Source organism: Aythya marila, assembly GCF_965140915.1.
Source record: "Aythya marila genome assembly, chromosome: 2".
Classification (NCBI taxonomy): Eukaryota; Metazoa; Chordata; class Aves; order Anseriformes; family Anatidae; genus Aythya; species Aythya marila.
In genome coordinates this window covers 19735459-19761620 of record NC_139043.1, presented here as the reverse complement: position 1 = coordinate 19761620, position 26162 = coordinate 19735459, and the positions used below count along the sequence as shown (strand labels likewise).

Genomic DNA, 26162 nt, shown 5'->3' with positions numbered 1-26162 from the left:
TATTAAATACTACAATCATAAGAACATATATGCTACAAGATTTTATGTTCTGATTCCATAGCTGTTACAGGCTTAGCGTTTGCAGTATTTATTTAGTGGTAATGCAGTTCTTTTCCTATTTTGCATTTCAAAGGTCTCCTCTAAATGATTGTTTTACAGAACTATCAAGAGGTTATCTAAATTTTTCCATCAAATATTACACAGTACCATAAGGTGGTAGTCATGGAGTTTCTTTCAGTCCATGCACATTCTTTGTATTGAAATAATTAAACATAAATCCATAAAAAAAAATACAAAAAAAATGTTTTATTAAATAATTGAATGTATTAGGCTTGACTGAATTTTGACCAAAGCAAAATTTCAGGATCTTCACTACTGAGCTGGTGTTACATGGTGTGAGATTAGAGTATTTTTATTTGAAAACCACACAGTAGGTTTATCATGAATATGTTCTTGTTGCCTCGGTGCGGCTTTAATCAAGTTGTTGCAAAGTGATTAATTTTTTCCTTGGTGATGTTTCTTTATAAAACTTAAAATTGAGATTCAGAATTGCTAACGTGAAAAAAAAAAAAAAAAAGACCTGGGAATCGTACTAGTTGCTTTTCAAAGAAGATATTGCAGGAAGACCTTCTCAATGAATTAAAAAAAAAAAAAAAGGTGTGAAAAAAAATTACAATTGTTTGTTACAATACAAGCTTACTATATGTATAAATTTATCCAACAAATTAAAATATACTTAATATATTTTCATTTTAAAAGGATATTTATTTTAATTTACCTGTCAGGGAAATAAAGGACAGATTTGCTGCTGTACCATGATTTTTTTTTTTTTTCTTGTCAGGGTTAACAGAATCATTGAGAATGCTTTTTAAATTAGATGTCATTTTCTTGACAAGAATGAAGAAGGGCTGGGACACTGTATCTATCAGCTCCAAATAATTTGCGTTTTTTAAAACACTAGGATATTGCTTTATTTCCTTACAAAGTAATTACTTGCACCTGCAATTTTCAGGGTATTCTTAACAAGCTTTAAAAGTAGTAAAAAAAAAGTGTTGTAAGTATGTTTTATCACATAAGTAGTTTATGTTCAAATTTGTATTCTTCACTGTTGAGATAGAACATTCTAGTGTGGGGTATGGTTGTTTTGAGAGCAATATCTGAATTATTTTATACAAACTGAAACATACTAAGTTCCAATCCACCCCTATTTTTATTTTTTTTTTACATGTGCCTTAAAAATTTCTAAACTGCCAGAGATATTAGAAAAACACATTTACAGAGAAATGTGTAGAATGCGTCTGAAATGGCTGTTATTCACGTATTTGGTTGGGCCCTTCATGTAGGAAGCTACCTCCCTCATTCCTTTTTCCCTTGCCCTCCATTCTTCTCCTAGCTATATAATTTCACTCAAAACTTTCAAGGAGAGAAAAGAGCTTGACCTAAGATACCCTGCATACAAACTTGCAGACTAAGATGTCTCTAGAGGGTAGAGAGTTGTGCACATCCCACCTCTCCCTTACGCGTAGTTTTTCTTCGTACTCCTGTACGCAAGTGCAGATGTTTTATTAGTTAACACTGTAGAAAATACAACTAGCCCTGCGTGTATATACAGAGTTCTAGGTAGCCACACGTCCAGGAACGTACATAATTCAGCAGTGATTTGCACAGATACTGCGTCAACTATGTCGGCCTTGCAAAATCACCACCACAAATGCACAGACCACGCGCAAATTCTGCTCGTCTGCCTTTTAGCATGGTAAGATAAATCACTTGCATCTTCCTCACCCAACACTAAATAAATAAATAAAATAAATAAATAAATAAATAAATAAAATACTGGCCCCGGGGCAAGCGAGTGAGCAGAATTTTGCAAGGCTGCATTTCATTTCTCCGTGCCCCTACCAATCGCCACAATTAGTTCCTTCTGCTATAGGCATACCTGCTCACAATGGCGAATTGAAATGAGAGATTGGCTTGAGATTTTCCTCCCTGCTGACCACCTCGGCTCTGCCAGGTTTAATTTTTTTTTTTCTTTAATTAAAAGAGACAACAGAATTAGAATTATTTTAGGTAAACTGAATGAATAACCAACCCACCCACCCCAAAACACACCCGAAATCCCCCCCCCGCGTGGGAGCGGGGCTGGGAGCTGGTGGCTTTTGTGTGTGCCTGCGGCCTCCCCGCTCGCCCCCTGCCCTAACCCCTCGCTGCCGCTGCCGGGGTGGCCACGCGTGGCTGCACCCACGCAGGCTGATTTTGGGAGCAGGAAGGTGTAATCGGCACCGCAGGATTTCGTTATCGGGCTGGCGGAGGGGAAGGGAGCGGAGGGCAAAGGAGGAGGGGGAGCGGGGCAGCGGCGAGGCCCGCCGAGGGGACATAAACAGGACAATAAAAGTTGGCAGCGGGGAGGCGTGAGCCACGTCGGGGGGAAAATAAACAAGATAGTAAAAAAAGAAGAAAAAAAAAGAAAAAAAAAAAAAAAAAAAACACAACCACGATTTCTGCCGGCTGCGGCGGAGGAGAGGAGAGGGGAGGGCGGGAATGGGGGCGAGTCCTCCAGTCCTCCTGAAGGGGGCATGAGCAGAGTGACATCGCGGGTGGGAGCGGGGCGCATGTCTGCCACCTCCCCCAGCCCACACGGCGGGGAGGGGGGCAGCAACAGGCCCGGGCTCGGCAGGGCAGGGCGGGCGGCTCCGCGCGGGCCGTCCCGAGCCGCGCCGAGGGCTTGCGGGGCCCGGCCCGGCGGCGCCGCCGCCATGGCTCGGCCGGGGGGGGACGCCGAGTGGCAGCACGCCGAGGTGGGTGGACGAGCCGAGCCGAGCCGAGCCGAGCCGGGGCGGGCGGGGAGGGCTGCGGGGGACGCGGGCGGGCCGTGCCGTGCCGGGCCGGGCCATCAGGTGGCCGGGCGGGCCCCGCCGTGTGCGCGGCGCTCAGCGGGGAGGAGCGGGGGGGGGGGGGGAGCGCGGCCGTGCTGCGGGCGGCCCCGCAGCCATCGCTCGGCCGGGAGGAGGCCCCGCAGGCCCGGGCCTTCCCCGCAGGGCTCCGCACTGCGCCTGCGCCGCGGCCCTGCCCGCCCGCCCGCTCCGCTGCGCGCCGCCGCCGCCTCAGGGCTGCCCCTCGCCGCCCGCTGCCGCCTGACGCAGCCCGGCCGGGGGCGAGCGGAGGCCGTGAGGCGGCGGGCATGGGCCCCGCGCGCCCGCCGGGGAGGCGGCGGCGGTGGTTGAGCGGCTGAGGGGTTGTTGTTTTTTTTTAATTTATTTTATTTTTTTATTTTTTTGTGAGGGGTTGGGGGCGAAGCGCGTGTGCGGGGGGGCTGACGGCGCTGTGTTGGCCCCGCAGATGGTGTCCAGCGAGCCCCTGCTGCTGCCCGTGTCGCTGGAGGGCGAGTTCTCCAGTAGCATGAAGGAGATGATCGGCGGGTGCTGCGTGTGCTCCGACGAGAGGGGCTGGGCCGAGAACCCGCTCGTCTACTGCGACGGGCACGGCTGCAATGTCGCAGTGCATCAAGGTGAGTGCGCGGGGCGGCTGCCCCCAGCCCCGCTCCTTCCTCAGCCTCCCAGCCCGCTCCCCTTGGGCCTAGTTCCCCCCACAGCCCCCCTTTCCCCTTCCTTCGCCCCCCTTTACACCCCCAGGGCCCTCTTGTCACCCACGGAGCCCGTTTGGCCCCCTCGAGGGCCGCGTGCTCCCTGGGCTAAGCCGGGCTGTCATCCCGTGGCCCTCCAGCCTGCCTGGCTTTTCCCCCATGGGAGACGTCCTACGCCGTGACTTCCTGTGTTATGACTGCTAGAAAGGAAGAGCAGGCCTTCCATTTTTCCCCCTCTTCCTCCTCTTTTACCTCTTCTGTGTTTATTATGCTTCCTCCTGTGCACCCTGTTAACAACCCCAGCTACGGCAGTCCAAAGACTCCAGGAAACTCCTTTCCTTTTTCACATGACTTCTCGCTAATCTCCGTTCTGGCAGTTCTTGCTGTATTTCTTTCTTCCTGCGCTCAGTTCCTGCCCTCCCTGCCTTTCCCAAGTTAGAAAAAAAAAAACTACTCTAGGGGCAGCCAGTAGGTGAGGAGGGTGTAGGACCGGGAGGCAGCAGCGTGTAGAGAGGACTTAGCTGTCATGTGCTCGCTTCCCCTGCCTGCCTTTCCTTGAATGTCATTTGGCTGCTGGTGCCTGGCAGATGAGGAGACTTCCTGTTGTGGTTCTGCAGGAGGAGGGTGCCGCTCCGAAAGGGCTGATGCAGGATTTGTTTGGATTAGTAGAGCCTGGTTGGTTGGTTTCCAGCTCAGCTCAAGAGCTGGCATGTTCCCTGTATGTGTGATTGTTTTGTTTCTGTCAGTGGGTTGACCCTTCTTTAGAGAACAGAGGGAGGGACTGGATTCTGCTGCTTACATTGTGAGAGAGGAAGTTGTGATGACTTTTGCTTTATGCGTAGCAGAAACAAGGAATAAAATGGTAGCTTCTCTGTGTCAACTCCCAAGCAGTCATTTGAACTCCGTAGTTGGTTCTTAGACTCCTAGATGGAGGAAAGGTAAAATCCAAAATCCAGTTTATTAGTCTGAATGGCTACTGCATGTGAAAATCCTATTAATGTCTCTCTCATACTTGGTCTTAGAATGTAAGTTTTGGTGAACATGACGTGGCAGATGGTTTTTACATGTATATGCTCATTTGTAGACCAAGAAGTACTAATAATTTAAGGAGATGTGCATAAGTCAGTTATTGGTGATGCTGGAGTTAAGGCAGAGAGGAGCTGAGAGGATCTGTGAAATTAGCCTGGTTTTGAATTAGTATGGTGTTGTCTTAAAGGCTGAATAAGGTTAACCAGTAAGTTAACTCTGCTTTTGTGGAACCCTAGGATCATGGAAAAGAACATTAAACCATGAATACTTCTGGAAGTTGTACCTGAGCCACCTGTTATTTTTATGTTATTCTCGGCATCTTCCTTTGCTTCTAGAGCCTCGCTAATGGTTTCAGTGAACAAATTTGATGATAGCAGTTGGGTGCTCGCATACTTGTGGACCTGAAATAGGGGTAACACGAAAAGTCTGTTTTGGGAAGTATTCCTGATATAGGGAGGGAATTAAGCAAGCTGGATACAAGAATATTGCACTTCTGTAAGTTCAGGTCCAAATCTGAACTTGAATATGGAAGTGTGCAAAGTACTGCTTCTAAATCCAGATGCAGTTGTAGAGGCCTTAAGAGAAGGAAAACTGTATGTTTTGTCTTACTGTGTCAGTAATGTTTTACATCTTGAATTCGATGTGTCACCGAAGGTGTTAGAAGAAACTCATCCACTCTAAATTTTCTTGTAGCCCTTCTGTATTCAAAGTAGTTATTGTCAAGATTAAAGCTGGTAGTCCTCCTTTGAAATTCAGGCGTAAGTATTCTCCACAAGACTTTCGAATCTGATTTTTCTTTTTAATTATTATTTTCAGTTAGTTCAGAGGAACAGCTTTTTCCAGCATTAAGTCATTGGCAAGTTGTGGAGTACAACGTTCCTTAATGTGTTTAAAGAAGCTTTGCGTAGTAGTACAAGTATTAAACCAAAGGAAGACACGGAACTCAGTAAATGATATCAGAGCACAAACCTTTGGTGGGTGTTTTTTTTAGGCTCTAGATAGTCTCTGTTCCATTTGCAGATAAAAAGAGTACCTCAGCCTCGGTCTTTGCCCAACTTGTGTTGCCTTTGGATCTGATTGCCAGCTCTGTCTCTGAGTCGCATTCTGAAATTAGTTTCTTATTCTGCCCTGTCTTCTGGTAATTTAAATGTGTGATTGCACATTTAAAGTCTCCCACTTAATTTCTGGAGGAATTCAGAGTTCCCCCTTTCCCATCTGTTGCTAATAGAAATGCAACTAAAACAAGATGTTTTCTCTCATGTTAAAGAACTTTATTGTACAGTGGAAAGGGGTTATCAAGATGGTTTGGTCTGTCAGTACTTGGATAACGTATTTGAAAATCTGACAACTGCTCTTAATATGACTACATGTATGCATATAATAGGAAATAATTTCATTGATGTTTCCTTGTAGAAGGAAAGGTGCATTGGCCAGATGTTTAAATACTACTACTGCATTGCTTGTTCTTCTTTTCTTTTCTTTTCTTTTTTTTTGGTATAGGCTGGCACAAAACTGACAATACTTCGGGATATCTACTAGAAGATACTAATATAGCCTCAGATTTTCTCAGAACTACTAACTTACTAGATCTGTCTTTTTTTTAGTTACGCACCTTAACCAATTTTTTTATTTAAATAAAACATATTCATAGGTAATTGAGATACTAAAAACATAATGACAGATTCAGGATAATATTTGAGGAAAATTTTTGGCTTTGTTAATTGTTATTAGTCATTAAACCCATGAGGGTGTAAGAAGACAAGTGCTATGAGGAAATCTTAAAGTTTTTTACTCCATCAGCCGTTCTTAAAGTTTCAAATTGTGTTTCAAAGATAACCAGTATTGCCAAGTTGATAAACTCTGTTGAATTTCTTATCAAACTCCTGTTTTTATGTACTGTGAAGACATTGATGATAGTCTTGCAGAGAAATTTGCATATCTCAAAAAAATCTCTCTCCCAAGGGTTAATGCTGTAGCCTAGTTGTATGTAATCAGTGTTAGTCATGATGCTGAGTTTAGTTTTTGTTTAAAGCTTCATGTGAATTTTCAGGGCAAAACCCCCCAACTTTTTATCTTAGTTAAGTTTATTATGGATTCCCTACTTAAATATGAGTATGAAAACTTGATTGTAACTAAGCAGATGAATGAATGTATTATGACAAACATGAATGTGTTAGTTGCTTTTAGTTTTCTGTTAAAAAAAAAACAACACACAAAACTTTACTACAAATGGCTGATGTTTGTTGCTGTAAAGCGTTTTACCTGTTTTACAGGTAAATAAATAGCAAAACATATTCATATAAAACATTACTGCTTTTGAATGATTATATTACTCTTCAACCAACCTAATATGATTTAATCATAACTAATATTTTGCATAAATTGAAGTGGAAGGTTGTACTTTATTTCTAGTACCATGATGGTAGGATTTCACGTGTGATGCATAGATGTGAATTTGACTTAATTGATGTGAGATCTATTAATATGAATGTTACAAAAAAGCTTAGTATTAGTTGTACTGTAGTGCTGCTTACATGTGCTGAAATATTGTATCTTGTTCAAAACAGCTTGCTATGGAATTGTTCAAGTACCCACTGGACCTTGGTTTTGCAGAAAGTGTGAATCTCAGGAAAGAGCAGCCAGAGTGGTATGTGCTTTGTTTTTTAAGTAATGCTGGTTATAATGACTGTGTGGATGTTTGCCCAAGTATCTCAGTAACAGTAGAAAACAGCTTAGTTTCCTGTCATAATTCCATCTAGGTGCTATTCAAAAAGACTTTTTTTGAGTGGAACTATTTATCTAAGTATTCTGACAGATATTTTTCTTCAAACAACTGTTTCAAAGATGATTTCCTTACCTGTGGTGTGGGTTCTGTGTATTTTTGTCTGTTTAATACTTTTAGAATTAGACACGGGGAGGAAATAGAATTCTTGTCCAATTTTCTTTTACAACAACTGTAGGTTGCTAACTGAAAGATTCAGTCTAGGAACACTTAATCGATAGGGGTGTTCTTAATTGCAGAATCTAATGCTTACTTTGAATTGACCGTTGTCATCTGATACTTCTAATCCAAGAAACATTTTCTTCCTGTTTTCCTATTTGCTTATTTATTTATGGTAAGTAACGGGGATTCAGATAATCCTTCTGAGCAAAAGAAACCCCACTTTTTTCTTGATTACATGCAGTTCTACTGTTTTTTTTTTGCTTGTATTTTATGAGCCCAAGCTGCATGGTATCAGGCATTTTTAGAAAAAGAGAATCATACTTCTCACTATTACTCTTTTTTGCTGTTTTTTTTTTTTTTTTTGTCTTCCAGCAAAAGATGAAATGAGTTTCTTTAGAAAGACTAAGCTGTTGTTTTACCTCTGAAAACAAAATTTTCATATAAAAATTAGAAAAGAAGATGGTGCAGCATCTTGGGGCAGTATAAATTATTTTTAATTTTTATATCTATAGACAAATGAAGAGCCTAACACCGAATTTTTAGTTATATCAGTGACTGGCAGCATGTTTACATGAACTTTTTGCTGTACCTATTTCCATTTCTAATATAAAGTGCTATAAAAATTGTAGGATGACCTCCCAGGTTGTGAATTTTTGGCACAGGACTGAAGGATCTCTCTTGTTCCTTTACTTTTTCCAAACTCATGATTTATATTTTCATGATGCCCTAGAAACCTAGCTTTTTTTTACTCCTTCCAGAGCAGATCTGTTGTTGGGAGTAAGAGCAAATTGGAGTCAATGTGCTCTCCAAGTATTTGTCAACAGAAAATCAAAAGCACTTTCTAAGGAAAGGCCACTTCTTTCTTTTCCTGGGAAGATCATAAACAACGTAGAGATTGATGATAAATTGATAATATCGTGTTGATGATAAAGAGGAAGGATTTTTAATGTTGCTGAATTCGAGATATATATATAGTTTGACAACAAAGGAGAAAAATTGTAGAAGAAAAAAGATGTGGAAGGAGCATTTTTCTGGTTTGTGATAGGGAATTCTCATCGGGATTTAGGATATAGCTGTTCCTGGCTTCTCCTCACACAAGTTATGAAGGAGAACTGCACTGCCTTCTAAAATAAACAGTGTATCACTGCATTTCTGATAATTTATTGAGTTTACCAGAGAAAATAGCTTTGACAGGTGTTATACTGCTTCCCAAAATTAGTGAAGAATAGTGATCGACTTAACTGAATTCTCTGCCCAGTGTATTCTGTTCTTGGTTCCACCTATTAAGATATCTATTTATGGTATAGTTCAAGAACTTGATTACTGTTTTTTAAAGAAGTAAGTTTTTCCTTCCATTTGTAATATAGGATAGGCTTGGGTGGTTCTTAAATGACCATGTGAGGTAGAACAGATTGGTAGTAGCTGAAGTCTTAACAACTGCATGCATGTCAGTGAGTTACATGTGTGGTAACTGTCTCTGAGGTGTCTTGAAGAAGCCCTTAACATACAGAAACTGAACTGAAGATCTGATCCCAGTGGGAAAGCTGGAACTTTATTGTAATCAGTTTATCATAAGCAGAAGTTGTGCCACACTTAGACAAGCAACCCGTCAATCCAACCATCAGTACAGGAGGCTGAAGCTTAGTTTTTCTGGTGGCATTTTTGCCTAGAAACAAAACCAGAATTAAATTAACTAAATCACTTTGAACATGCACATGCTTCAACTTACTTTTAATCTTCAAAAAGACCTGCAAAGTCTTGCATTCAAAGTGTATTTTCCCATGTTGATGTGCTCAGAATGTTTTTGTTAGCTAGTTTGTTTTAAACTGCTGTGACTGGGCAAATAAGTCCCATTGGATGAGAGACAAAGGTTAGATGCTTGCACTGAAGTTAGCCTTGCTTTAGTCACTGAATGAAACAGGCTAGGACAGGAGGCTGAGGCTCAAGTAGGTGGATCACCAGAGAACTTCATGCATCAGCAGATCAGAAATCAGCCTCCCAGATACTTTGATTTGTTCCACGCTGCTGTCTGCCCTGTTCGCTTTCCTTGGTGTCCTGCTGCTAAGCTGGTGCACACAGCCCTGATCTGCAGCCCGTGCAAACCTCCTGGCTGATTGACTTCTGCAGTTTTGGTAGTGAGGTAGCCAGCATGGGTTTTGAATGGTCAGCTACTAGTTGGAAAGCATAGGTCTGTGCCTGACAAGCTTGACTGTGTCGTACCTCTAGTGGGGTCATATTTTTGTGCGTGTGAGAGAAACTGTGATTTTGGTAAGCGTGAATTGTTTGGTTAATGAGTGCTTTAAGGTGTCTAGTTATTATTTGGCTTATAAATCATAGTCCTGCATATATAATGCATAACAAACAGAAGGATGTAATCCCAGTATGCATTTTCTTAAGTTGCTGTATAAGTTTTTTTGTTTGTTTTTTAATTCTTGCTTAAAAAAATACTAATTTTTCCAAAGTTAACTAGTTTATCTTGGATGTCTCATGGTGAGCATGGAACATGAATCTCTTCAAAATGGGTGGGCATCAGCACTGAGCTCTGCTGCTGTCAGCATCAGCTGTTACAACACTGTGTAGTGGCGGCCTTTTGATGTCTTCAGATGTACCTGAACTTCTGAATCAAAAAATCAGGGGAGATATGTGTTGATGTAGGAAAAAATATTATTAGGGTCCATGTGAAGATGTATATGTATGAAATGATATGTTACAGGCTTTGGGCCCTGGTTTGGGAAGTTGAAAGTGGTGTGTATGTTGCTCAGACCTGACAGTACTGCTATGCAGTATCCTAAGGAAGCTAAATTGAGGAATTGTAGCACCGCTGTTGTTCAGGAAACCTTTTTTCCCCATCATCCTGTTTTGAGCAAAGCATTTTTTGATGATCTTCTAAGAATGATTTAATTATAGTATTCAGTGGACTATAAATAGACAGTGCGTTTGTTTTACTACGAGCTACTCTTCCTCATGCTTGTCATGAGGGAGCTGGAGTAATCCATGTGATGGAGATACCAGGCAGCACAGAGACATCTGACGCTCGCAGTTAGTTTCTGTCTGGTCAGGCTTATTAGCTGCAAGGATCCTTGTGAATCCAACGTGAACCAGGGAGACAAAGAGATCTCAGTAAAACTTCCGCAAAAGTCTGAAGGTCAGTACCACCTCAAGCACAGCTCAGCTGGTACGTGGGAGGTCAGATTGCTTATGGCATTGCATGTGAATTAACGTGATGTTGGTCTGGCTCACTGGAATATGCATATTACGAGCATGGCATTGGCTCTGGAAGAAAGGTTGGAGTTGGTTGGTAGAAATTGCTCAGACTTGGTAAAGATGCTGTTTTTTCCACTTGGCATCTCTGTGTTGTTCTTTTTTGATGTCTTGTGAAGTTGAGTGCAGTACTGGCCTAGAGCTGAATCCTCACGTTGCGTGACACTACAGCTGGCCTAACAAGCCACCTGGATTTTGGTCCTGGGAATGCGTTGTGGGAGCTGTGACTCCCTGCAGAGCTGGCCACGTTTGAGTATTGCTCATCTGGAGCTCAGATGCATTCAGGGTTACTGGAGTCCCTGCACTCACATGTGTATTTCTTAAAATTTGGTGCAGAGACAGAAAGGTTGTGTGCAGAGCCAGTGTAGGTCATACCATCTTTCATAGTTACGGAGTCTGAGCTGGGAGACCCAGCTATACTGGTTACCTCCAAAGCCAGTCCAGGTACGTTGTGCTGCTGTAGTCGTAGGTTTCTGCTACTAAATCCTGCCAGACCTGAGCTGTGCCTGCATCTGCTACACAGATGATCTGCAGTTGGAATGCTTGAGAATAAATTTTTGTAAATCTGTAATATAACAATGGTTGTAGTTCTCCTCTCCAGATCCCCCCTTATTATTTTTTTTAAAGTTTTCATCACATGCATCCACAAGTTTGTTATTGAAGAACTGCTCGTATAAGAGCTGTTCGATGTATCCATAGTTTAGCCCCATTTCCCCCAGTGTTTATATAATATAAAATAACCATGCTTGCAGTATTGCGTGCATTTTGTCTAGGCAGGAAGAGGCAAAGGAGGAGGAAATAGGAATGCAGACTTTGGATTTGTAAATAGGCTTGTGATCAGAGCTCTGATAGCTCAGGCTCAACAGGTTGCCTCCAAGGGAATGGGATCTCTGTGTCTGCACTTAGAGTCAGTTTTGTTGTGGTTATTAAACCTCTATCTGAAAACTAGAGTGCACATTGGTAAATGTGGTCTCAGTAGAGGGGAACAAATTTTGGAAGAAGAAAAAGGATGGTAATAACTTCCTTCTTTCTTTTTCCTTTACTTTCAAATATTGGCCAAATAGCTCGTTTCAGGATTAATTTACTCTGTGTTCTCTTTGAAGATACCCCTTGAAATAATTCTTAGAGAAATTCTGAAATGAATATGTATGTGTCCATAATTTTCTTTAGAGGACATCTTTTATAAGAACATTATTACAATAGCTTTCAAGAGTACTGTAGTAGTAGAAAAGTTGCTTTAAAAAAATAATAAAATAATACATTTATTTGTATTAAATAGATTTATTTGAAATAATTTTATTTCTACACAACAGTAGAATAATAATCTTCTAAATAAGAGAAGTGACTGTAAAATACAAATTGCCAGGAGATTTTTTTTTATAATTACGGGAAACTGCTACTTACTAATGATATCCCCATGCTTCCCCTTCCTTCCTGCCACCCCAAAAGAAGAAAAACAGCCCTGCCTTGTCTTTTATGAATGGCTGTGCAGTCTAGAAGGCAGTGAATGTTTGTTCATAGTTGGCTAACTGGAATAAAAGGTCTGTCTGAAGATACGTAGGCATATCATGTGAAACTTCTGCTTCCAGTCTGAAATCCTGTGGACTGAGAGATGTGTGTTTCTCGTCTGGTAGACCAGTGACTGCTGTTTGCTTTGCATTTCCTGAGTAGGAGAAAATCATTTTTCACATTCAGATGATTTTCCTGTAAGTAATGATGGTAGACCTTGAACTTCGCTGCACTGTGACTCAAAGGATGAGTGAATAGCTTGGGGTCGTGCAGTAGCTGGTCAGCAGCTGGTAGTACAGGTGGCAGAAGGTGCTACAGAAATGGGCTACAGGTTCTGTGCGCCTCCCTCTGTAACTGGTGCACTGAACCTTGTGCACTGTATTGTGTGCTGCGCATGTAGAAACAAGAATGTTACAGGGGTTTCTGTTTGTGCTGCTGTTCTCCTGCTCCATTTTTCTCTGCTTCTATGCATACTTGCTACCTGGTTACTAAATAGCTAAATTCATCAACTTATTTGAAAGAGAAATTCTGCTTTTTTTTTTTTGGCTTTGGTTAGTTGTACCAAATGTTTACCAAAATGAACACCTTACTTCTATAGTAATTTGTACGTACGTTATGCTAAATGTGGATATATAGGTTGTTCAGGCTTTTTTTTTTTTTTTTTTTTTTTTAAAAAAAAAAAAAAAGAAAAGCATAGTGTAAAGGCAGTATTACACCGGATTACAGCTGTATTATATTTCAGGAGAACACTCAAGCAAACCATATCATACTCTGTCCCTCAGCTCTTGATTTAGTTGGGGTGCTTTTTAGCTTGGGGTGACTGGTTGGAAATCCAGCCAAACATGATGGGTCTCTCTCCTGGCTTTCTGACACTTCCTATTTAAGATAAGTGCGTTAATTCTAAATTGTGTGTGCGCTTATAGTTGGATTCCTGTAACATGTCAGGACTTGCTGGTCTTAAATCTGTGGTGGGAAGTTCATGGCTTTGCACTTGGGAGGTTGGAGCTGCGTGTCATCACGGCTGTTGGATTGCTCTGCATGTTACCACCTCTCTTCTCGTTAGCTTACGTGTGCTGAGTGAAAGTGTGCCTGCATGTCCCCTGCAGTACGTACTGCCTGGATGGCCTGGGAAGAATGCTGATTTGCATGTTGAGTGCCTCTAATCTTCTTGTCATATTCTGTAAATTTATTGCCTGTACTAGATGTTTTTGACAGAGCTAACTGAATCTGCATATATCTTTAGCTGATGCCTTGATAAAGAGAACTAGGTTGAGCCTCTGTAATTTATCCAGGTATAAAGCCCAAAATGCTTCAGGTAGTCACTGTTTTTCTTTTACCTGTCAACTGCCTGCTTAAAAAAAAAAAAAAAGTTCCTCCTGGGACAGATGACTGAATAGAGATGGGGCAGAGATTTGGCAAATTTGTCAGCATCAAGAAATGATTATTTGAAGAGGGAGATGACTTAATTTCTTAAGTTGTCAAGTTGCAGAACATAGCACTTTGGAAGAGAAGTACTGACAGCACACGTTCGTTTGCTCTATTAGTGGTGTCAGCCGGTTGGGGATTCGGGAATGCTCTCCCCATGGTGGCAGAACATCTTCTGATTCCTGTTGGTTCTCTACTGCGGCTTGTAAGCACTGGAGCCTAGCATAAATCTTAGGTTAGAAATGCTGCAACTTCAGTAGTTTGCTTTTTTTGGGGTTTCTTGTTTGGAAAAATTGCGTAGCAAAAGGCAGCAAGTAGCTAACTACAGATACTTATTGCAAGCTGTCATTTGTAGAGCCATTTGGATCAAAATACGGAAGGTGAGCATTTGGTGTATTTACGAATAAGGTCGTAATTCTGAAATGCTGCAAGTTGAGGCTATTGATAAGGTATCTTGCTAGCAAGCTATAGTTTAGGAACTGATAAATAAGGAAATGTGGATTTGATAACATAGCAGTCAGATACATTACATGGATATTACAGATATTGTGTGTTATGTAGATAACACTGTAGGCTATCTGTTATCTCGATAGCAGTATTGGCTGGGCTCTATATTCCAACAGCTTTTAGAAAAGAAGTTATGTATAATTAATCCTTTTTGTTGTATTGAACAAGTGAAAATGGAAATTGACTTGGGTAAGTAATAATAGGCAAGGGCTTGAAAAATCAGAATTAAACTCTAATGGGAGGTTTGAAAGTATCTAGCTGGTTTTAGGGGAAAATCATCAAAGAAAGTATTAGTAAAATATCAGAGTAGAAGGGTTTGGTGTGAACAGGTAGCCTGAGTTTGGTGTGAGTGAAGGTTCAGTGATTTCAGTAGCACCTGGGATTTCTCGTGAGTTTCGAGGGGTTTTCTGGAGGTTTCAAGGGCCACAAGGTTGATCTTCTCTGGCTTGGCTTTCCATGTTGGCAGTATCAGTTCTGCTTCACACGAGATAGTTTGAGGAGGTGAATGGAAAAATGAAATGTCACTGGGTTCTGAGGGCTGGGGTAAGTTATTGCCAGCAGATGTAGACATGGTCAGTCTGGTGTACATCCTGTTGCTGGGTCTGTTTTTGTATGAACCGCCTGTGAATTCTCATCTGTTGATAGAATATATGCCAAGATCTAAATTTCCAGTATATTGGTATGCCCCACTCCGCAATTTTTTGTCGTTGTCTGTCGTTCAATGATTATATTTTTATGCAAGTCGTTTCAGAGTATTTTGTCTGTATATAGAGGAAGCCGTGTTTACGTTGGCTGTTCAGTCCCATGTCTGCCTGAATCTAACAACCTAGTCACTAAAAGTAACCCCAAACTTTTTTTTCTTTGTTCGGTGTTTTCATTTCAATGCATTTTTTTTCCTGTCAAAGAAATGGGCCAAAACATCAGGAAGAGGAGGGATGTAGAAATAAAAGCATAAAAGGACAATGAGAAAAAGTAAGGTTTCCTCCTTTGTTTGGAGAGGAAGGGATACTAATTTCATACCATTTAGGGGAGAAGGAAAACATAGAGGAAAAATGTTTCTGGCTTAGAAGATAATTTTTCATCAAAAAAGGGAATGAAGGAATTCAACTTCAGTTACATGTGGGAAGGATTACTTTTAGCAGCATTGGCAAGTCTCAAACTTTAGGCATGATTTATCATCAACTTTGTATCCAGAAATGTTTTCTAGATACCCATTATTTTTTCAGAATTTTAAAATTTTGGACAGCAATGGGCATACATCTGTCAGCATCAAAACATTAACTGCAGGGACTACCCATGTGGATGTCTTTACCCTTCTAAACCAGTTTCTTAACTCGTATTAAGATGCTTTCTATTATCTGAAGTAGCAGTGTCTAATACTATCTGGCATATTCAAAGCCTATAGGATTGGGAAAGATCCTCTTACATGTGATAAAGAGCATCAGAGGTGACTTCAGTGTTTTTTCCTTCTAACACCCATGGGGTGAGACAAAATGGGATGGACTGCTGGTGGTGTTAGGTGAAGCTGCACCACAGAACTTAGGGGATGAGTACCTGGACACCATCAGCTGTGCTGAAGGCCCCCACAGCTACTGATAAATGAGAGGCTGAGGTTGCTGAGAGCATCAGGAGCTGCCAGTGAGGAAGGCCCTGATTAGAAACTAACTTTGGGATGGGCTGCTTTGGTTTACTTTTGTAAGTCCATCCCCGTGCTTTGGGGGAGTGTCCTGAGTTAGTGCAGTTAGATGCAGGTGGGAGTACTCAGCGATTCAAAATAGACGTATTTTGAAGCAGATTCAGAAGTAAAGCATAAAAATGATTTCTGCCTGGCAGCTGTCTCCTAGGCTAAGATAAAGAAAGTCCTGAGTTTGTGTGTGCAGGGTCTGTTTTCACTAAAAACGCGAACTAAAACTTGCATCAAAAGCAAACGGACTTAAAGTCAGCTGGGTAATGATTAACAGGAGCGGCAGAATAAAATGGTTTGTATGTCAAGTTTTAACTCCTGTCAAGGAAAGGATTGATGTGATTAAAGGCAAGGCTTCAAGAACTGTGATACTAATTTGGTGTAACGCTGTTTAGCAGTGTATTCTGTAAGGCATTGTGTTGTAACTTTAAGGGTCATGTGTTGTAGTGTCTTTAAGAGGTTTCCTTTCAGTTAAATCTTGTTTGTCATTGTCAAGCACTGTAAAACAGTAATTCTGTCATCAAAACATCCTAGGGATGAAAACTATCCTGGAAACGTAGCTGTCGTGCTGGGTACAGGACCATTTGGGATGGAAAATAGGCTTGTAAGCAGTCTACACACATGGCTGATGCCTGTTCCAAAACTTGGAATATCTGAGTGTCAGGTTAAAAATGATAGCCTAGGAAATGTGTCCGTATTACTATGGGGTGGCTGCGTTCCTGTCCTGCTCCCTCTCGGTGTTCCTGTTAGGTCCTTTATCTGGTGGAGGTGGCTGTATGGAGGGATGGCTCAGAGGAGTGGTCTGGCTGAAAATTGGGGGGGGGGGAGAAGGGAGGAGTATTTTATTTTTAGCTTGCCGATCAGGATTTCCATATGGTCAAATGATTGCTCTTCCCAGAGCAAGGGAGGCAGTAGAAAGTACACAGCAGGAGATGGCCAGTGATCTTCTTTTGGCAGCAGTCAGCAATTATGTTAGCTTCCAGTGAGGCTGAATTAAAGTCAGCTGGAACTGCAGCCTCGTTTCTCAGCTAGCAGCTAGGAACCGTGCTCTGTTTGAGCTGCTGTAGATGTTTTTGGGTTATTTGGGTTAACAGGTCACGTTGAGACACCCTGTTCATTGCATCACTGTAACACAGGGAGTCAGGCCTGCAGGACTTGGCTTGGCTGGACAGTCACTGCGCCAGGGAATGGCTCCGTTGGCCCAACTCAGGTCACAGCTTGCTAAAGAGCTTGCATAAGGATTTTTCAGGTTCTGTTTCCTTATGACAAGGTGCAGTCTAAAATGGATCTCTCCAAATTATGAAACTTGCTCCAAATGTAGAGAACCCCGAGGGGAGAACAAGGTTATATTCCTAAGACTCTTCTTGTCTTCCCTCCTGCTTGTATAGTCTTGTTCTTATTTACCTACCCTACCTACTACATAAGCGTCTCTTTCTCTTCATTTCAGCATGAATAATCTGGGCTGTTGGATTAAATCAGTTTCGCTGTCTTCTCTCATTTTCTAATTGAAAAATCAGTGCAGATAGATTAACCAAAAGGGCTTAATAAGAAAGGCCAATAATCCAGTAATTAGACTTGTGTAATATCTACTGCTGGTTTAGTTAGTTGTTAATCCTGGTTAAAGCGAAAAGGTGCATTTATCTAAAATGGGGAGAAAATTTGGGGCCCTGATGTGGTAGAGCCAAATTGTAATGTATATTGTAACTCAGTGTAGGAAGATGAGTTTATTTAACTCTTGCTTTGCTTGTCTTATTTTGCTCTTTCAGTCTGTAGTGGATGCCTTCATTCTTTACTCTTTTTATTTTACTGTGTTATTTTTTCTGGATTATTTTTACTTTTTTAACAATGGAAAAAAAAAAAAGTTCCCCTTCTCCATGGGCCTTCCTTGATTGTCAGCACTTAAGGTTTCTGCTGGGTGACTTTTTGAGACTGAACCCCACAGGAGTCAGTGGGTTTTTCTTCAGACCCAGACAGCCCCGGTTCATCTGGGTGCTAAGGTTACAGGGCTGGGCTTCTCTCGCTCAATGAACTTGCTATTTATGTGGTTCTGAAGTGAGTTGTGACAGTTGCACTGTCAGACAGTTCCAGATACAGATCTTGGAGACTGGTTTCACTTTACTCCTCTACAGGAGACCTCGCAGTCCCAAGCGATTCCTGCTGTGAGTTCGCCTGAGTTATGCTTGGACGGAAGCTTTATCTGTGAATTTAGGCTGTTCTACCAAAGCTTTGCAGAAATGAGATGTCCACGTTACGTTCTGAGAGCCAGTATTGGAATTTTTTTCCACTCTCCTCCCTCAGATTTAATTAATTTGTCTGTGCCTACAGCACCACATGTGCTCATCACGTGCTCGTGCCCTTCCATGCTACAGGATTAGAGCCCTTCCACACGGCAAAGGATGTGGTTATTCCCTTGGATCGCAGTCAGCCTTTTGGTATTTACACGTGCGCTGTCTCACCTGACGTTGTTTATCCAAGTAGTTGATCAGTCAGGAGTTTGCCCTGCTCTTGCTGGGCACGAACATGCCATGTTCATTTTACGTGTCGTGTCGTCCCTCCCTTCCCCCGAGTTGATTCAGTAGTTTCACAGAATGTTTTTTGAATGCTTACACAATAAATCTCCAAATCCTCTGCCATGGCTAAGACCTATGGCCTACAGCTGGAGAAGAGAGCCCAGGCATCGTCTGCATGTGAATATTACAGATCATCCCCCCAACCCTACAGAACCCTTTGTTCAACCAGTGCGGAGATGGAAGCTTTGTTCCCCTGTGTGAGTTATATGGGGTATGGCATTTAGCAGAGATGTTCAGCTGTTGTTCACGTAAATGCTAAGGTTTGTCCATAAATTAACTGGGAGAAGGAGGCGCTGCTTGGATGTTCAAATAAGGAATTACAAGGAACTGGATTTGTGGGGTACGTCTATGTGGATGCTTTGTGTTTCTTTTCTCCTGCGGAGTCTTTTGTAAGAACATTTTGAAAATACATGAGTTTTTTTGTCACTTTACAAATTCTCAGCTGAAACGAATCACTTCTCTATAGTGGTACATTGCTGTCAGATTTTTAGAGCTAGTAATAAAACGTTAGTTCAAATATAACGCAAAAATCATCTGCGACCTTAGTTTCTTGTCTCAAATAGGCAGGGATGAGGCACATCACGGCCACATGGCAAAACTGCTGGCTTTACTGCCTGGTGCCTGTTGAAAACGGGGAGAGCAGAACAGGTAGCAGGAGCTGAGTGTGTGTAGGCGGGGAACGAGTTAGATTCATAACCCAGAGGGAAAAGGGCCAAGGGTCACTGTGGTACCTTAGATTATGATGACATTACTCTGTTACAGGACGCAGCCAGGATTCACAGCACTTGAGCTGCTGCCTGCATTCAGTTCCAGGCATCTCTGCAGGGGTCTCCAGCTCCCTGAAAGCAGGCATACAGCTCCGTGCCCATGAGAGGATGCTCTGCAGAGCTCCCAGTGCTTGAGTTTCCTTCTGTTGTCAAAGCTCCCTCCTCCAATTCAGTTTTCTGTCTCCTATCTTAAATCTTCTCTGTGCAGCTGGGGCTGTACAGGAGTAATGAGGGGAGGCCTAATGGACCTGAGCCCTATGGGGATAGGAGACAAAAATAAATCAGCGTGAAACTGAGCTCTGAAGAGATTGAAGGGAGCAGGCTCAGCTCTTCCACATAAAGGGTTGGTTCAGTTCCTTCTCACTTGGTGGCCTGGGATTATTTCTAAGTTTTCATTCTGCAGTTAAGTTTGCTCAAGCCGTTTGTTCCTTACTCATGAATGCTGCAGCTCCTTGCCTTCAGTTTTGCCAGCATAGCTGATTGTTGGGTTGGGTTGTGAACTCCGTCAGGGATAGGACCTGGATTAAAAGTGTTAAAGAGCAATGGGTTGCTTCACTGCATTGCGCTGGTTTAACTGGCAGCCTTACAGATGGTTGGGTTAGCAGCTGTGGGGGTGGTGGAAGGAGAAATTAATGAGGGAGTGGTGAAGTGAAGGAGACGAGAACCTCCTCGACTGGTTTTGCCACTAGTGAAAATGTATGACAAACTTCCACAGGCGTGCAGAGGTGGGGCAAGGCTGTGGTAAGAGTTTCCCTGTCTCTGTGCTAGATACATCATCGCAGCTCACTGCCCTTAAGCTGCCAGCTCACAGCTCCGAGGTGGGAGCAGACTACAGCACGGGCACTGTCACATACACCGGGCTGAGAATCTGATCCGGTGTATGGGGAATTCATTAAAGTTAACCTGCTGTTACCGAGTGTCTCTCAGCTGCTTGCATCTAGTGTTTGGAGAGCTGAAGTGTGAAGATACAGCTGAGTACTGGCTGTGTAAGGTGTTGTTTAAAATGAAGTGTTAGTTCATTGCAGTTTGCAAGAGAGTCCTGGCTTGGGTAAAAAGTCTTGACTTGAAGAAGTACTGATATAGTGCTCTGAGTCTGCAGGCAGTGACAAAATGGTTCAGAAGTTTTCAAACACTTCGACCTCTAAATTTCACTGTAGACTTAATACTGCCTTGTAATAAATTGCTCATCATTGTAGCAGGTCAGTGTGAGGAGATGATGAACGAAGCAAGAGACAAAAAGCAGGAATTGTGAAGATTCTCGTTTTCTCCTCTGCATATGTCTGTACAAATGTATTCAGCAAAAATAATTCACAAACTTTTCTATTCTACCCTTCGTGAAAGCCTCTTTGCTGCTAATACCAGTTTTCTTACAGGTTAAGGGGAGTAGGTAGTCCTGAAGGTATTCCTCATCCGTATGAGTTTCGGGAATGGGATTTCTCATTCCTCCAGTAAGTTGGGGCAGTCTGTTTCAGAGGGACTTAGAGCATCATAGGCTCTCTTACCTGCTGGCTTGCCAGTTGGCTGATAATGGAGACTTGTGCTGCTCAGGGAGCACAGAGATCTGTACTGATGCCCGATGTCCCTCCCTGTTTGAAGGATGTGGTATTAAGTTTGCATCTGAAGAGCTGACTGTTCCTCAGTTTCTTAAAAAACTTGTTAGATTGGTGTGCTTGGAGTTGTCTCTGATTAAGGAATACTTAAAGGCTGTAATGATGTCTGGGTGTAGGTTCTTGTGTAGCAGTGATCCTTTGCATGTCATTTAGACCAGTTGAATGTGTATCAAACCTGTTCCGTTTCTGTCATCTCCAAACTGATTTGGAATTGATTCACGCCGCTCTGGGACACTTAGAGATGAACTGGATATTAGGAAGTTGATATAAGCAGCTGTAGCAGAAAGATTGTGCTGTTGTCATCCTGGTATGTGTCAGAAGAATAGGATGTCAAGCTGCATCTTTCAAGGCATGCAGTCTTTGGGAATTTCAGGGATGAGTCAACTTTTGACCTCCTTTTCATGAAACAGAAAGCAAAATTGTTTTTACTTTGTCAGAATAAGTGAGAGTCAGCAGGGACTGCGAAGCCAGCTGTAGTGTGTGCACTTGTACTAATTACATCCATGGCACAGCTCGGTGATTGACCATCTTGGTGAACAGGGAGATCCCAGGAGAGAGCAGTACAGTAGGGGGTCTTTGGACTGCACCCAAGGTCCTATTTAGGGAGCCTACCCCATGCTGGTGTTCTTGGAGACTTGTCTCCAGGATGCCAGGGTGTGGAATCCAGGAATTAAAACTTGGGGGTAGAACCGTGAATAGCTTAAACATGTTGGGGTTTTAAGATCTGAAGGAGAAGGCTTTGTGACAGACTAATATTAACACCCGAGTAAGGGTTAAGGGAAAATTACCCATTCGCTTTTAAAGAATGGCTACTTTTTTAATGACACCTAACAGATTTGATTTGTGTGGTTTCTTTTGTAATGCTTCTATGATCATTCCATTTTTTTATTTTATTTTTGCTTTTTTTCCTAGAGATGTGAATTATGCCCTCATAAGGATGGTGCTTTAAAGAGAACAGATAATGGGGGTAAGTTTTATTCTTATTTTTTTTTGTGAACTCTTATTTTATGTGAGGGAAATAAGACTGTGCAAAGAATATGTAGGGATCCTAACAATGAATGAAAATGGGCAACCGGTTTATCATGCTGGCTGCTTTGGAAAGAGGGAACTATTTTACAGTAACCTTTAGTTGTCCAGCTTAGGATGAATTTCTTTGAGAACATGGATCATTATTCTTAATTTTACTTTTAGATAAAAGTTACACAAAAGAGAAACTTCATTTTAACGCAAGATTTTGTGGGGAAAATGGATACATTTTGTGGATTTAGTTGGAGTTTCAACACTTATAGAAGTTGTTGAAAGTGCATTGTTCATGGGGAAGTGGATTTTTGTCTAGCCCTGACTGAATGCACCAGTGCATTTTCAAAGGGTAGCTCTTTCATGCTTGGTTTACTAATAGGTTCTGTAAGAGAGGAGTTAGAGCTGAAAAGCTGCAGTAATGATTACCTGTCCCTTGCATCCTTCTAATTGTATCATTCAGCTTATCGTCATTTCTGCATCTGCTGGGTAGAAGTGCTTAAAAAGTCTCCACTGAATGTTCTGGCTTGGTTAGATTTTTGCTAATAGCTGGGTGGTGTAAATGAAATCTTTCAGTTAAGTTTCCAGTCACTTTGGGAATGCCCTCTTCTGTCTTAATGAGACGCTTCTAAATCGTTATGCATCACCTGTTTGTAAATCTAGTCACTTTGATACTGAAATCCTCCTCTTGTGAGAGGAGATAGGGTGATCAGGATCCTGTATTTCATTTGGACAGGCTGTGTTAATTGTGTTCTGGAGATTTTATGCTGTATACATCGTATTCTACCTATTTTTTTTTTTTAACCTTCAGCTTAGTGTGGATGCAGTTGAGTTGCCTGAGCACGGAGCCTGCTTGCATTTGGGCTGATCTACCCTTTCCCTTTTCTGTGCTTTGACTATAATGTGCAGTACGTGTTCTACTATTCAGCACTCTAGTATTTGCTTATCTAGGACATATTAGCAAACCTCGCATCATTTGTGAGTGTTGGGAGATTGTCTTAGTCTGGGTGTCAGTGAAAGTAAGAACTACCTCTGAAGTGGCAGCCCATACTTTAGCCTCAAAACTGTTCTTTCTCTCTCAGACAAATTGATACCTGGCAGTGTGGAATTAATTTCTTCAGAAATGGCGACTGGAGTGTTTTCTGGCTTTATACTTATAGTAGTGTTTGGGAATGTCTTGCTATTCTGTGTGGCAATTTTTTCTTTTTCTTCAAAGAAGTCTTGAGAGCATATTTTGACAGTGTGCATCAAATATCCGAGCATCCTATTGATTCTCTCTTGCAGCTACGTTCTTTGCAATGATGAATTTGTCTGAAAGTGAATGACTATATATGATTGAAATTATTTTAATAGCAAAGATGTTACATTGTACAAGAGGATTGTCCGTACTCTAATTTTCATGGCCAGCTATTTTAATCAGTGCAAAGTTCATAGCAGAGAAATCTTGAGGATTTATGCTTTACTTCTTGGAAACAACTCTTCCTTAGTAATAGATGGTGTTGAATGCAGCAAATCCTACTTTATGGACCAAATGTCCTTTAAGTAACAGCTTTACAGGAGGATGTGAACCTTGGAAAAAATGAACTCCGAGCAGTGTTGTATTTCAGAAATCTACACTGTTAATCTGAAGCTTTCCCTTGGAAGTGTTGCCTAATAAAAGATTGTGCCAAAGCAGTTTAAGACTTAAGGTAATACTGTAGAAGGTCATATCATGGGCTTGTCAGGTCAAAATTATTTTTACAGTAGGTTAATTTTTTTTTTTTATGCTGTTGGCCAGAAAACCAAGGCAATTTTAGATTTGAATATGCCGGTAATGCATACATGGTCTGCTGCTCATGCGGGTGTATATATGTATAGATGTATTTTGCAGCAGTCTTCTGGTTACGTGCTTTTTACTAACATGAAGAAATGGTTTGTTTAGGTGTTCAAGATGCTGTATTTTGTGTTAGGAATCTTAATGTTTTTTGTCAAACAAGCTTTTACTGTAGAGGTCCATGATTTTCTTAACCTGCAGTAAGACGCTGTTACTGCAGGTAGGGTTGCTCCCTCATCCTATGCGTTGCTCCCTCATCCTTTGATTGCATTGGTATTCAAAACTCACTTTTTTTTTTTTTTTTTCCCCTGGGTTCATTTTGGGCTTTTTCTGTTCCAGCTGACCATGCTTAATGCTGATACCAGGGGATGGCCAGGACTGTTCTTCCAGCAGCAGCCTAAAGCTGCCTTAATTCCGCTGTATCTGGAAGCAGCCTAACCTGCAGCTAACCAGCACTGCTTGTGTGCAGTGGTGTTACCTTGCCTTTCAGAGCTCCTGGGCACTATAACCTATATGGCAAAGATGGCAAAGTAGTCTAGGATTTAAACTTCTATTGTTTCCAGGTATTACCGACTAGGAAACAGTGACAGTGTTTGATTTTTTTATTTTTTCCTTCTTGTCCACTTTCCTTCCCTGTGTCATGTGAGGTTCTTTTGTGCATGTTCTTCCTCCCTCTCCCCCTCCTTTTACTCTTCTGTTACAGCTTATTTGACTTTTTGGAGATATATTGTCCTTTAAATTTGCTTTCTAGGTTTGATATTTCTGTTCGGAGACATCTCCTTTCCCTTAGTTATGCTTACTGGTACAGTTGCCGAGGGGGTAATGTTGGGTTTTCCAATGTCACAGTAATTAAGGCATTAGAGTTTTCAGTGATAGGATAAATGCAGCATTCTTGGAGCAGCTCTGTCACACAGCTCCTGCAGGACTTGAAAGTGTCAGTATGGGGTATAAAAAGAAGGGGATCCCGTTATTGAGGCCAGACTTTGTTTGGCCTGCTCTCTTTATCAGTATGAACCAGATTCTTGGGCAAGTTCTTGTATGCTTTCTCAGCATAAATTACCAGCCTATAGGTACATATGTTTTGGTACTTTTGGACTCAGTGATGTTGGTTTTGTGTTTTAATAGAACAAAAGCCCATCACACAGTTAACTTGTACACTTCTGTGCAAGGTTTTAGTGTCTGTAAGGCTGGTTGGATGGCAAGGCATCTGACAGCTGATCTGTACAATTTATAAAAGTTGTTTACCAGTTTGTTCTCAAACCGTTAAATCACACTGCTATTTGATGCCACTTGGCAGTTGCCAAGTCGAAGGAAATGACAAAAACTAGTTACTTCATGGTCACCTTTTCAGTACAGCTTGTGGTTTTATAGACCTTTGTCATATTCTTCTTTGGTCTTCTTTTCAAGATGGAGGGCCCCAGACTGATGGGGTGTGCCTTGTATGAAGTATGTTTGTTCTCATTCTGCTTCTCTGTATCTCTTCCAAATGATACGTAATCTTTACCAGAGCTGAATACGAAATTTTAGAGAAGCAAATCTGTATCTCTCTAGGCTGCAAAATGATTACAGTATGATTTAGTGTTCCCTAAATGTAATTACAGCTCAACATTTTTTTGGTATAATTTTTTCTCATTAATAATATTCATTATATAGTATGTATATAATATAATAATATATAATTTATTATATATATATAATAAATATATATATATTTAAATTTAAATATATATTTAAATTTAAATATAATTTATATAATATATATAATTTATATTTAAATATATATAATTTATATATATATATATAAAATATAAAAACATTTTCACTGGCCTAAAGATTGACACTACCTTGAAACTGGGATAGATCGTGAAATTGGAACAAAAATGTTAATTTCTACAAGGCTTTTTCCTGAAGGCTGTTCTTAAAATTGAGAACTCTTTCTTGAATCCCCTCTGAAAACAAAACACACAAACAATTTACATTTTTGAGGCATTAACTGTTTTTACAGCCATTGTGAACTCTTGACTGTTTGGGTCACTGGAGGTGAGGGGAATTGCAGTTACCCTAGGTAATCGTAACTATACGAGCTAAGTGGTTTCTCAGCAGTGCTGTGTGAGTGTTCATTTAGTCAGTGTCACAGGTTCATCCAGATGGTTCTGCACCAAGGTGCTGATGTGCCTGGTTCTGGAAGGACAAAAGAGTTGAGCTGCAGTGGTAGCACCAAGTGAATCTAGTGTTTTTTGTTGATGATAAGCTTTTTTGGTACACTGAGGAGTGCACAGATGCTTGCCTGTTCTTGGCTTCGTGATGGTGGCTGGGCTTGCTTGTAGTGAGCCCAAATTGAGAATTCAGTTTGAATTCGAGCTTCTTCCTTTTCCCTCCAGGGCTTTCCATTGTCAGAGACCTCTACTATCCCAGAACAGAAGCTGCTAAGATCTGGTTGCCC

The 26162-nt window shown here is 41.5% G+C and overlaps 1 protein-coding gene across 8 annotated transcripts in view; it reads left to right on the top strand.

Moving 5' to 3' along the window:
- Positions 1-2659: 2659 nt before the first annotated feature.
- MLLT10 (MLLT10 histone lysine methyltransferase DOT1L cofactor) overlaps positions 2660-26162 on the top strand; it is a 116963-nt gene continuing 93460 nt past the window's right edge. For 6 of the 8 annotated variants that reach the window (XR_014316924.1, XM_082753484.1, XM_082753483.1 and 3 more), the window contains exons 1-4: positions 2660-2798; positions 3340-3508; positions 7180-7259; positions 21802-21856. Coding sequence is in view for 6 of the 8 variants with exons in the window: in XM_082753484.1 (XP_082609610.1) it covers positions 2757-2798; positions 3340-3508; positions 7180-7259; positions 21802-21856 (346 nt within the window). In the remaining 2 variants the exon portion in view is untranslated. Of the gene's footprint in view, positions 2799-2902; positions 3236-3339; positions 3509-7179; positions 7260-21801; positions 21857-26162 lie in introns of those variants that run through there. The other 2 variants (XM_082753481.1, XM_082753485.1) reach the window with 2 other exon arrangements.